Source organism: Thunnus maccoyii, chromosome 15 (genome assembly GCF_910596095.1).
Source record: "Thunnus maccoyii chromosome 15, fThuMac1.1, whole genome shotgun sequence".
In the NCBI taxonomy this organism is placed as follows: Eukaryota; Metazoa; Chordata; class Actinopteri; order Scombriformes; family Scombridae; genus Thunnus; species Thunnus maccoyii.
This window is the reverse complement of record NC_056547.1, coordinates 23,798,783-23,811,777: the sequence shown is the minus strand read 5'-3', so window position 1 is coordinate 23,811,777 and position 12,995 is coordinate 23,798,783. Positions and strand designations below refer to the sequence as shown.

At 38.9% G+C, this 12,995-nt stretch overlaps 1 protein-coding gene across 1 annotated transcript; it reads left to right on the top strand.

The window, feature by feature from the left end:
* The first annotated feature begins 926 nt into the window (after positions 1 to 926).
* nrsn1l (neurensin 1-like) lies at positions 927 to 6,816 on the top strand. Its single transcript, XM_042436091.1, has 4 exons — positions 927 to 1,028; positions 3,193 to 3,275; positions 3,389 to 3,541; positions 5,098 to 6,816. The coding sequence occupies exons 2-4, from the start codon at positions 3,216 to 3,218 to the stop codon at positions 5,512 to 5,514; spliced, it is 630 nt and encodes a 209-aa protein (XP_042292025.1). The 5' UTR covers positions 927 to 1,028; positions 3,193 to 3,215; the 3' UTR covers positions 5,515 to 6,816.
* Positions 6,817 to 12,995: the final 6,179 nt, after the last annotated feature.

Below are 12,995 nucleotides of genomic sequence, written 5' to 3'. Positions count from 1 at the left end.
AAAACCATAGAAAACAGACCCAAACCGAAAGTACACAAAATTGTGCTGACAGGGGTTTCCAATTACTTTTGACCATAAAGTATACACATATCAGTTAAAGGCTATAGGTTAAAACAATGAGAAGTTTGGAAAAAGGTTAGATAGTTAGTTAGTTAGTTAGGTGGTTTGAATAAGACAAGAGTTCAAAATGAGGTCACTCAAGAAAAGTTTGAACCAATTCAAAAGCACCTATGGCCAGGACAGAATATGCCAGGGGGAAAAAGGTTTCAGACAGCTCAGCCCAGCTGAATTACTGACAATATTGATGCCATAGGAACAGTACAAATATATAGGGAGTCTTAATCTGGTGTTGCTATAATACCTCTCTGTACTCCTTTGGGCGGGTATAATCTGTGGTGCCCAATAGTGAGTTTAGAGTGACTAATGCTTTAATCTCCCGTGGTATATAGATGCATGGTTTGTGTTTTGTATTTTTCCTATAGCATTTTAAAGTTTTGTTGTGATTATTACTTGTGCAGTTCTGTTTATTTAAAAGGACGAGGATAAAGATAATAAGGAATATGGAATAATGTAATTGGACTTATAATACAGACATAATAATTAAACCCAATGCCATTCTTTACAGTATTGTGAAAGATATGGGATGGGTTTTTAAAAAAAAGAAGTTATGACCTCCACTGAGTAATAGTCACCTATATTTTTAAAGGAAAAACATTTTATATCACATGTGTTTCACTAATGAGTAGATGCAGTGTGTTTGAAGGTTTGGAAATGACAAACCACCACATAATCTTGCCTGAACTGGGTCACCTGGAAACGCTTTGAATGATCTCTGAATTTGCCTGAAAAGGAAGGGTTTATAGTTTAAAAGATGTGAAATATTATCGAGACTTCGCATGTTTTTTCTCCATCTACACGCATGCTCAGTGCCCCCGCTTCTCTGATTCACATCAACAGCATCGTTGGAGATCCACTGGTCCGACAACACATGGATCCCCAGTGAGAAGAGCGAGCACTCCGGCCAGGGGGTAAGACCGAGTCCTTCAGTGGTTGTAAAACTAGACTGAAGAGAGGGGGCTTCAGTGGTAAAGGGAGGGGGGCGGTAGAAAAAATGAGAAACAGAGTCGCTGTGGATGAAGTGCGATGGAGAAAAGTGTTAGATGGCTGTATATGGCCGCGATGACTCACTGATGTCCAGTGCTGGTGGTTTGTTTATCTGTGCTGAATTGAAATGATCATCATGCCATCTGATTCTGTGTGGTTTTAAAGGTTTTGACCAGTCGGATCGAGACGTTTTCCCGTCTTATTGTGAGCGATTAGACACAGGAAATCATATGTAAAATCCTACTTTAGAGTGGATCAGTAAAGACACCCTGTTGACTATTTTCATAAAAGGCAAATAGCATGCTAAAATATTTCTTTAGTACGCATTTTAACTGGGTTGAATCTGGAATGACCTGATCTGTGAGTCAGCAGGAAAGTTGGGGCAAACTTGAGCTACTAGCACCATGGACAGCGCTCTGGATGAACAGCCTGTACGGGACTGATAAAGTAGCTCATGTTTGATTAGGTTAATTAAGGATACGGTGCCAAAGCTTAGCCTAAGTTGAATGAGTTTTATAACTTTTGAAACAAAATGGAGCAAACATTTTGTAAGCCATATCAAAGAAAAAAGTCACATAAATTCATGTTCAGTATACTCTAACATGACTAATCAAGTCAAACTGTCAGTCACTTAGTGGTGGAAGAAGTAGGCAAAAAGTACATATTACACAGTTTGGTCTCTTTCTGGGGATTATATTATTCTACAAAAACATTATTTAATCCAATAATTATTGACACAATAATACATAAGCAGCATTTTAATGCTGTAGCTGCTAGTTAAAACTACTTGGCATCATAAGTAGCTGCCAAATAGAGTGGAGTAAGTACAATATTTCCCTCTGATATTTAGTGAAGTAGAAGCATAAAGCAGCATAAAATGGAAATACTTAAGTACTGCACTTAAGTACAGTAAATGTACTTACAGTTGTTACTCTCTACCACTAGAGTCACAAGTCTGTGCTCCGTAAATGTATTTAACAGGACAGCATATTTGGAAATTTAGTTATATGATGTTACATTATATGATGTTATGTTAGTTATGATCCTCATCATACCTCGTTATTTAGTAAATTAACACTCTTAATTGTGTCAGCACTTGCTGTAAAAGAAATCAGAAAGGTCAGATCCTTTAGAGAAGAAACTAACCCAGAGAAAAATAAAATGGGATATCAAAGCCATAGAAATGACAGTTTTAGTTGATGAAGTCTGGCCAGCTTTCTGTTTAGAAGATAATACTGCACTGTGTAACTTAAGCCTAATTCACAACAGCCAAATGAAATTATATATATATATATATATATGTATTCTATTTTATCCACTATACTAGTCTTTTCTTCCACTTGGTGCTACTGTATTGCACAGACATTCTTTTTGTTGGCATGAAAAGTTTGTTTAGTTGTGTTTTTTCATATTAGTTTTGTATATACCCCCATAATCTGCAGTTACAAGGAAACCAGGGCTTGTAAACACAAATCACAGAAACTCACAAAAAGCTTGTTTATTGGACAGAGTTTGGTAACAACTCATCCTGTCAGGTCTCCAGATTTTAGCAATAAAGGCTGAGTTCAGTACCTATGAATTTACCTGACCAGGATGTTCTCTGATTTTATATCCTTTGGTGATGGTTGCTTCTGTGTCAGGGTTACGATTCAATTTGCAGTTTGGTAACTTACTGAGTGATACAGACTGAGATCAGGCATGTGTGACAGTTTCAAGAAGGCAGAGAATGAAAGAAATCAATCAAACTGCCTCATGAGAATAACATCAGAGGGACATGTGTGCATATGCGTATGTGGAAGAATAGAGTGTGCATGCACATGCATACAGTATGTGTGACTCATCCGTGGGTGGTAATAGAGCCACCTCAGGGCCATGGTAGCCGTCAATCGTTCACATGCTGCAACAATAAGTGGGGCAACCTGGCGACACGGCCCGAGATTTATGACGAGTCTCTGAGGGAAGGGTTTTATTGAGGGAAATCCATATTCAGCAGATAAAAAATGTTTGTGTTACTTGCTGATGTGCACACACATCAATCTGCTCCGCACTTTGCATGTGTATTACTAACAATTTGTGTTTTTACTGCAGGTGTACAAGGTGCGTGAGGTGTGATGGCGCTGTGCTCCGAGGCCTGTGTGTCTGGCTCAGGAGGGGAATCTTCCAGCAGTGAGGTGAGATTTGGCTTGCATGAAAAAAAGATTGTTTAGAAAATCCTGCAGTACAACCGTACTTACCGACGACATGTTTGTTCTCTTTGGTCACTTTGTCCGCAAAATCCTTATAGGCGGGTTCTAGCTGTCTTCAGTTTGGGGTTCGTTCCTACCTGCACCACTTTTATGAGGAGTGTTCGTCCTCTATGTGGGACAGAGACCTGGAGGATCAGGGGTTCGTCCAGAGCCAGAGGTCAACCCTGTGGTGGAACTCAGCAGTCTGGAAGGTAAAACTTCCAGCTCTTTGAATCAACTTGATGTTGGAAGGTGCTATACAAATAAACCTGCTACTACAACTACACTCTCCTAATAATCTTTTTTTAGGATGTTTTCTCTATCTGTATGATCTCTCACATTACTCCATCCCTGCTTCTGTGTCTTTAAATTACTGTTTCTATATTCAGTTCAATGATCTGATTGAAATGAATGTCAAAAATAAAATTTCAAAAGCAGCGTAGACCTATAAAAGGCTCATTTTTAGAGAAAGTGAGAGCAAATGTTTTGTTAAATTAGCTGTGGTCATTAAACCGCACTGAGATGATAATTTACTTAATTTCAAATATAACTGCTTAATAGGCCATAATTGTCCATTAAGCTCAGAATGTGATGATGAAGGTAAACAATAAAGATATAATCAGTCCTACCCTGACATATCATATAAATCAGTCACTGACTGATAAAAGATAATAATGATTCATCCCACATCTGGTATCTGTTATGTCCCAGGAGACACACACAGGAAGTGATGCATGCTGCTTTTCAGGTTTGTTTGAAACATACAGTAAGTACAATTCCCAGCAGTAAGGGCTCAAGTATCTTCAATAATCCTAGAGAGTTCATTCATCTTTTTCAGGACTAAACTGCTCACTCATACAATACTATCAGTGATGCATTTGCAGGAACAAGTGATTTATTTCTATCAAGTCCAGCCCATGTTTTACAACTACTATATAACAAGATTTTGTATATCATCATTTAATCATGTCAGTGATTTAGTTGTTAAGTTGACTTTACTTAACGAAGTTGAACATATGTGTATCAAAGCCAATATCTAGAATAAGTATCCAAGAATGCTCAGGAGTTTGTTTACATATTTTTCCAATATAAAACACCTACAGTGCAATCCATACATACATTGTTTTCCCGTTGAAATGTAAAATTAAAGTAAAATAAATTGTACAATTACAGTATTACCATTTGGAAGGTTACATTTTTTTCCATTCTATTTTATAGTCATAAGTTGTCATCCTTTAGAAAAGGTGGCCTATTTTTTGTGATGACAACAAAGCTATGACTGACTGACTTGAAGGAAGATATATTTAAATTATTCTATTTCTATTATTGGGATTAGTTTATTTTTGAAAAACTGTAGCAAAATTTGAACTCCCCAATTCTCTGTTCACTTATCACTGCCAGCGCCACTGCTGGAGACCTGCGATTCTTTTCACCTGCCAGCGATAAGTGTAATAACTCAAAAAAAAATTCTGATATTCTTTCTCATATATTATTCTCATATAAAATTATGCATACTGTGCATTTTAAACTGTTGTCTCTGCATGATAAACTGCAAGCAGTAGTGTTGTGGTATTTCTAGAGGTATGGTGAGTGCATGTAAGCCCCCTGTCTATTTGGCAATTTGGATTTTTTTCTGCATCACAAAAGAAAAATGACCTTTCCTAACAAGAAGTGAAGAGTGCTGAAAGTAGGCCACCTATTGAAAAATGGACCTGGATTGCACAAATTGCCACTTGAGGTTTCTCTCTTTTCCTCTCTCTCCATCCAGGTGTCCTTGGCCCTGGGTCTCCTGATCCTGACTGCAGGTATAGCCAGTCTGTCAGTCGGTTACACCACTCCCCATAAAATCGAGTCATTCGGAGAGGGAGACCTGTTCTTTGTGGATACCCAGGCCATCAGCTTCAACAAGGGGTTGCACCTCAGCACCGCGGCCGGGATCGGGCTCTCCTGTCTGGGCTCAGCCCTGGCAGCGATGGGGGTTGTCATTTGGATCCTCCCAAGGGCCAACTTGAAAGAGAGGCTCTTCCAGAGACCGGGTAAAGGGGAACAGAGAGGAGAGTTGGTGGGGTCAAAGTGGAGGGGATTTAGGCATGCAGAAGATGTGGTCACCAAGCCACCAGGTACAGAGGAGGGGAAGATACCCATCACACTGTCAAAAGTGGAAAATGTGCAGCCCACTTCTTAAAAAGACCCCTGCTGAGCTACGGGGTGTTCAGGCTTTTGTTCTAGTCCAGGGGCCTCATTTACAAGGTCTTACATTAAATTTGATCTGTACAGAAGCAAGTGTTATTTTAGCGTGCAGATTGTTCATACTGTATGGATGTTGTTTGTGACCTGGATATTGCAGTTGCACAATGCTTAGTTATGCTACTTTGCAGTAAACAAACATATACACTCTGGGATTTTAGAAATCAGGCATTATAGTCACAACTTGATCTTGATTTTTAAGAATAAATCCAAACTAAATTTTATAGATGAGGCCGTGAGACTTCCACCAGAGCCTTTGTGGCTCTTAAAAAACACCTTGTACTGCAGCATAGGGACATAGTCATTGTGCAGAGCACTTGTGTTATATTTTTAAAAAATACAATGTATAATGTCCAACCAGATACTCAAGGAGAGCAGAATACTAATGACTGATGGTAGGAAATTATATGTTTTTATCTCCCACTTTATAGTGTTTGTTCTATTTTTTGCTCAATATATTTTTTATCAATGTTTTTTTTTATTTAAATAGCAACGGTATCAGCTTTCCAAGGAGCTAGATAAGGTAGTGATATTGCATGAATTAAATGGAAAACCTACACCCACAGTCATAAAAAAGATCCATGGACATTCAGAAAGGTGCTCACATGTAGAAGAGGTTAAAGTGAAAAAAAAAATCATAAACAAGTCTGTATCTACATTTTCACATATCTCTACTAACACTCAGCCCATTGAACACATGCACAGCCACATGCACTCGCACTCACCCGCTCACCCACTCGCCCACACAAATCCGTGCTCCATTGACAATATCACCTATTTTCTCCCCACTGTAATCTGGCTTCGTAATTGCCTGCAATCTGTGTCTCCAGGCAACAGTTGGCCTTCAAGTGCTCTATTTTCAACTCCGAACAAAGACTCTTTTCTGATTGGTCCATTACTTCCCCTTCTTGATTTTCACACCAATCAGATTATGTTTACAGGTACACACAGTAGTAGCGAGTAAGTGGTGAAGCACTGAGGTGAAAGGAATTTGCGCTGGCACCTTAGAGGCCACCTGTTTGATTGGGTCCTCCAGTTTAGTTAAATTAGTTTGAAAAAGAGAGAGTACAAAAAAAACAGAATAAACATGATGTCCTGACTGGTTTCCTTCACTGATTCCACTGGATGTTATTATTGATGTTTCATTGTTTTATTGTATTATTGGCTATTATGAAGATAGTGGAATATAACGAGGGTCAAGTGTCTCAAAGTCAAAGCAAATGACCAAAATAAACTTGTGATCTGCATACCTAAATTATAGCTGTGTTTGGCTCCATTTTATCATTCTATTCCACAGAGGCTGGAATGTAAACCTGCAGTAAGAGATATTTTCTATACTTATGGTGAATCAAATGACTCTTTGTAATGTGAAAGGGTTGCATGTCATGCTGAACCCACAGGGGACATCCAGTTCTGACAGCTCAGTGCGGCTTGTAGCTGCTTTTAACCTCTTTTAGCTAATTGTTTTGGTTCTCCAACCCACACGTTGGACCTCATGCAAGAACCATTATACAAACAGATTTTTTCTTAAGTGGCATGTTCAAGTGATCTTAGAGAACTTGTGCCATTCAATAATATTCTTGTATTTAGGATTTTCCCAAAAGGCCCCTTTACACTGTGAGAAATGTGGTCAAATCTTTGGTCGTCAATCCAAAATGGTGGCCCTAGATTGCACTGTATGACACGTCCACTGGCAACCGATTTTGAGCTTTAGGGACTAAATTCTAACAATTTAAGAACAATTTCTCACAATGTGACTGCTCCTACGACCAACCAACAAACAAACCAACTGGAATACAAGATGAAATGAAACAGAATACACTGGCCGACATGACATTTCATTTCGTAAGTGCAGTTTTTGAATAAAGTTTAGGGGGAATAGTATGTCCATGGCATACAAAAACTAAAATGATGGCGGGAAATGAAAAAAAAAATTGTGTGACTTGGCTGCATTTTCCAAAACATCTGAGCAGTGCAGATGGATGATGCGAGCTGATGACATGCCTCTGCTCTCATTTACTTTTACATTTACATCATAGCGCTACAATTCACCATGCATTCAGCACACAATCTGACATGCCTCAAATTGATATTGTATAGTCTGACACAGACTGTGACCAAGATTTTATTATAGGCGTCTCTCACAACATGAGATGCAATAAACTTACATCGTTGTTGTTGTCGCACAGTCTAAAGGCGCCTTTACATACGAACAAAATTAATGAGTGGTACAGGCTTGTCCTCCAAGACATGTATTGTCTGTTTCTCCAAAGAGGGAAGAACACTTGTTTGCCTTAAGACATCCCTCACTGGCCTCCAAATTCCACAGTAAGAAGTTATTTTTCTTTTACTCTTGGGTGACATTTTTGTGAATGAAAATTGCCAACAATTTGGGGTCACTGATTATGCTAATGATCTAATCTCATGAATGTGCACCTCTTCATTTACAGGTGGCTCTCATGAAGCTGAAATAAGAAATTTATGAGAAGTTTGTGCAGGTAAGAGAGTTTGGTGTGAGCAAACTTCATAGAAAAAAAAGGGATAAAAATGTTGCAGCGTTAGGTCCTTTGACTTTATGGTTCAGTCTGACCATTTACAGACCTCTTATATAAAACTACTGGCAGCTGTTTCCAGCAGACAAGTTGAATGTGTGCCACTTGTTCAACATGAAAAAAGAAGTTTGCCATGAGTGGGCAGTGAAAAAAGCTGCACATCTAGCAAGCTAAAGACACAGATATTTTTCTTACTAGCTGGTAGAGAAAACTAGAGCAAGTGAATATTGGACTTACATTAGTCATTAGTCAAACATTATGTTGACTCAATGATCACTTATTTGCTTTGTGGAGAGCTTTAAACTGCGTATCATCTCTTTATGATTATAATAATAAGTTTTATATTATACCGAGACCTCTCCTTGGTAACTGAGCAAACTCCATCTGCTGATGAAAATGGAAAGACCTTGAGTTAAGATTATTTTGGTTCCTGGTTCCTTCCTTTTCATTAGCAGCCAATAAAACTTTTTTTTTTAGGACATGACCTGTGAATCCTCAATCCTCAAGTTTTTCTCAACTCCTCAAAAGTGACATGTTTTTTAATCCCTAAAGATATAAATGTCATTTTATTCAAGAAGTGTACAACTATCAATCATACTCTTTGAAATGAGCAGTTACCAATAATTGCTAGTATTTTTACAGTAAAAAATGAATCATAATAATAAAATAGTCAACAAGTCAGTAAGAAACAGTAATATAGTCAGCAAGAGCGGTAAATGTGTAGAAGAGGTCTTCACGGGTCCACTTGGTTCTAACAAACCGAGACCTGACCGGGGACCCAAGTCGGACCGTGTCCAATTTCGTGAAGACCTCTGATGTGTAGTGTGAATAAAAGTAAAAGTGCAAAAGTGAGTACTACATGTACAGTACATGGTGTATTAATGAAATCTGCATTTGAGATGCAGCATGTGAGGTGCAGCTGTGTGTATGGGCAGGAGCGTCTGTGTGTGTGTGTACGTATCTGTGTTTGTGCATTTCGTAAGTTGTATTTATGTACGTCTGTATGAGTACATCGTGTTACTTGGGAGAGATGAGTCACAGCTGTGAGTGTGACTCATCTCATTTAGTCTCCCAAGTCACACACTAACAGGAGGGCCACCAAGCATCGGCAACGGAGACAATAGACACAATCTTACACACATACACACGCTTGTTCTAGGTCACAACTTGTCCTCACAATCATAGGCTACTTGTTTTTGAGCACTTTAAGCTTTATGCTGTTTTTACTGGCCAGCTGATCTTTGTTCCAAAAGCTTTTGATGTAGCCTACAATATGTAATTGTTGAACTGACAGAACTACTGTATATCATCATCAAGGTGATTATAGCCTTTTATTAAATATTGAAATATTGAATATTGGGTGCTTTAAAGCTTTCTTATAATGGAGATCACCTGACCACTGCAGTGCAGTAAACTTATTATTTGTCTCCCTAAAAACATCCTCATCCAAGATACATGAAGTTTGTTCAACTAATTTATAGTTCTTCGTCCTTTCTTTCTTCCTGTTGCAAAATCATTAACACATCACGCCTGCCTGTGAGCTTGCTTCAGTGCCATCACAGTAACATTTTTTTGCCCTTGTTGTCAACATGCTCCTTTCACACTTTCGACGCATGTTTGCATGGCTGATTTAAGCATGCTGGGTTTATTAGCAAGTGTATGTAAGTGCATAATGAGATAGAAAAGTGGAAGCGGTGGCAGTGTTTCCTGTGAAGATGGAGGCTGATACGCTCCACTGACTGCAAAGCTGAGTGTGAGTCACGCTGTTGTGGGAGAGAATGCACAGCCGAGGACTGGGCTGCAGTCTGCTCGGCTGATTGGCAGACCCATCCATCCCAATGTGTGTGTGGGTGCTGTATCTCTGGGTGCCTGTGAGTCTGCTGCACTGATATGATACTGTAACATCTCATCTGCTGTGGAAGACAGATAGGAAGCTGGAACGTCTCTTAGCTAGTGTGTGGGGTTGGGTAGCTACTCCGTGGACAAAAATGGTTCTGTTGCCAGTCATCTGGAAAAAAATAAATCAGTTGCAGGGTCCATATTTTATTTATTTTAACTTAACCAGGGAAGTTTGATTGAGACATAAGATCTTAAAGAGAAGAACTTGTAAGGAAAACAAAGGTCAAAGAAACACCACCATAAAGCAATATGAAAAATGAAAAACTGTCAGGTTAGGAGCAACAATAGCTTCTTGATGAAAGTCATGGGCCCAAAATATCTTGGATACAGTTTTCAAAAGGAAATAAAATGGTAAATAACAGCCGTGTTGGCATAATTTGTTGTTTGGTGATGTTTTTCCCTTTTCACACTTATGACGATACAGATGACGTGACACCATGTTGACATATTAATAGCACAGCTTTGATATAGGTTGGTGGCAGAAAAACATGACTGAGAGTCTCCAGCCATGCTAGCAGCTCTATGGGGCTGTACTTAGGCACAGTGGTGCTTTTAACTAAATGCAAACATCAACATGCTAACATGCTCACAATGACAATGCTAACATGTTTTGCAGGTATAATGTTATCATATTTACCATCTTAGTTTAGCACATTACTATGCTAACATTTACTAATTGGCACTAAACACAAAGTACAGCTGATGCTGATGGGAATGGGATTAGTTTTGGAAGATATTTGATCATAAATCAAAATAATGGAAAAATTGACATTTTGACCTGTTGGTGCTAAAGTAAAAGTACAGGGATCACCAAAGTCATTGTTATAAATCCATCCAACAGTCGTTGAGACATCTCACTCAAAACTACAAATGTCAACCTCATGGTGGCGCTACAGGAAAAGTCAAGAGATTAACAAAGTCATGAGGATCCATCCTCTGGGACCCACGAATGTCTGCACATAATGTCATGGCAATCCATCTGGTACTTGTTGAAATACTGCAGTATAGACCAAAGTGGTGGACCGACCAGCCAACCTGCCAACCTACCTGCTGATTTTTAGCATAGCTCTATGGATGGCACCCATAGAGCCATGCTAAAAATCGGCAGGTAGAATCAAAAGATTTTATTGGTCAAAGCAGAGATACAGTTTTTACACCACTGGTAGACTACAATACAGTGCAGTCACAGCACATGCTGTGATTCAAGGAATGGTTGTGTTTGTGATTATAGACAGACCGAAGATGTTCAACTGAAATTTTAATTTCTCATTTTCATTAGCTATTTATTGGACCTAAAATATGTGTAATGTCTTACATAGAATACTGTTCACATGTATGAAAAGGTACAAATTTGAAATATTTGCTTAGACCCTTAAGGGTGTTCTTATCATCATCTAATCACATCCGTTTCTGCAGTTTTCATTTAAGCTTCATGCTTGCAGAAATCTTACATAAGCTGAATTATATTTTGTAAATTCCCCACTGCAGTGTTAAACTAATGGAGCATCAAGTTAATTCAGGCAGAGTAGTATCAGATGATTCATACAATCACCAATCACACTCAAACAAGTCAATGACTCACTGTTTATCATTTGACAGTCATTCACATTGCTGCTGCTGCTGTTTCCGTTGATGTCATCTCAACCTGCTACTGGCTGCTGTTACCCTCTACACTGACTCCTCACTCCACCACCTCAGCCTCCTCCCTGCCTAGTTTCTTATTACCACACTTAAAATGGCATCTGTTGCCTTGTGCATTTATGTGCCTGCTATATATCAGTGTTCTGTATCTGCTCATGTGTGTCCCCTTTGGTGGGATTTTATGTGCTTTCTTCACAAGCCTGCACAGCTTGGATTCTTTCGGGCAGCAACCTTGAGACAGGCTTTTTAGTCAAATGTAGCCAAATATCCATTTGGTGAAATTAATGTTCTTAAGTCCTTTAATATTTAGTGTAACTGAGTGAATAGCAGAGCAAAAAGCACAAAAGCAGAATATTGAGTTTTACAGAATATGTCATGGATGTACTAATTATGTACAAGAAAAAATGGAGAAGCACCCGTCACTGCCTAATATTACCATCAGCAGCACAGAATTCAGCACTGACTTTAATATGCCAATGTAAGACAGATGTGACCATTATGAAGAACATAAGAGTTGGACAGGGAATATGAGTCTTGTGCTTGAGAAAAATGCCGTGAGAGAAGAGACAGTGATAGCAAAGACAACCTCACTATCACTTGTCATTACATGCCTTCAGGCTGAAATTAGCATTTTCCTCTATAAGAACTGGCACATAACTCCAGTACAAGTGAAGCAACAGCAGAATGCATTGGCAATCACATGGCCAATGAACTCATCAAAATTCCACGAAGTATTATGGTTGACCATGCTGATGTCTCACACATCATGCCATGAAGAGATGTGATTTCCCTCTGCAACCACAACTCAATCTAAACATTTGAAATGGCCGAATTCTTATCTGAGCAGCGCAATATACAGCCCATCACCATGAAATACTCAACTGCAAACCACATGTGTGTGCAAGAAGTTGACAGTGCACGCAGTAATATGGAGAAAGTCATATCAGTTCGTGAATGTCTCTCTCTGGTATCATTTCACTGTAAGAATCGAACTGAAGAGGTCCAAACATTCTGTGTATGTCAAAAGGTAAAAACTTCCAGTTTTGCTCTTTAGCATACAGAAGTACAACATGTACCTTTTTTTTTTGACACTATCAGCCCTCAGATGTACTCTGTTTTCCACATCCCACAACCAGTCAAGCTTTGATGATGATGTTGATGTTAGAAGCTCTGAAAATGAAACAAGATCTGGTGGGCAGACCAACACCTGATTTCATCAGCCAAAAGTCTCATTACAAGAGCACATCCTCCCACATCAAAAAAAAGAGAGCGATATATATAGCCGACATGTCTTCCAATCAGACACTTTATTTACAAATGAAGAATG

Excerpts from the sequence above, each read along its gene's own strand:
- nrsn1l (XM_042436091.1), top strand. The coding sequence starts at position 3,216 with ATGGCGCTGTGCTCCGAGGCCTGTGTGTCTGGCTCAGGAGGGGAATCT. Across the intron at positions 3,276-3,388 it reads GGGAATCTTCCAGCAGTGAG|GCGGGTTCTAGCTGTCTTCA; the intron begins GTGAGATTTGGC and ends AAATCCTTATAG. Across the intron at positions 3,542-5,097 it reads GGAACTCAGCAGTCTGGAAG|GTGTCCTTGGCCCTGGGTCT; the intron begins GTAAAACTTCCA and ends CTCTCCATCCAG.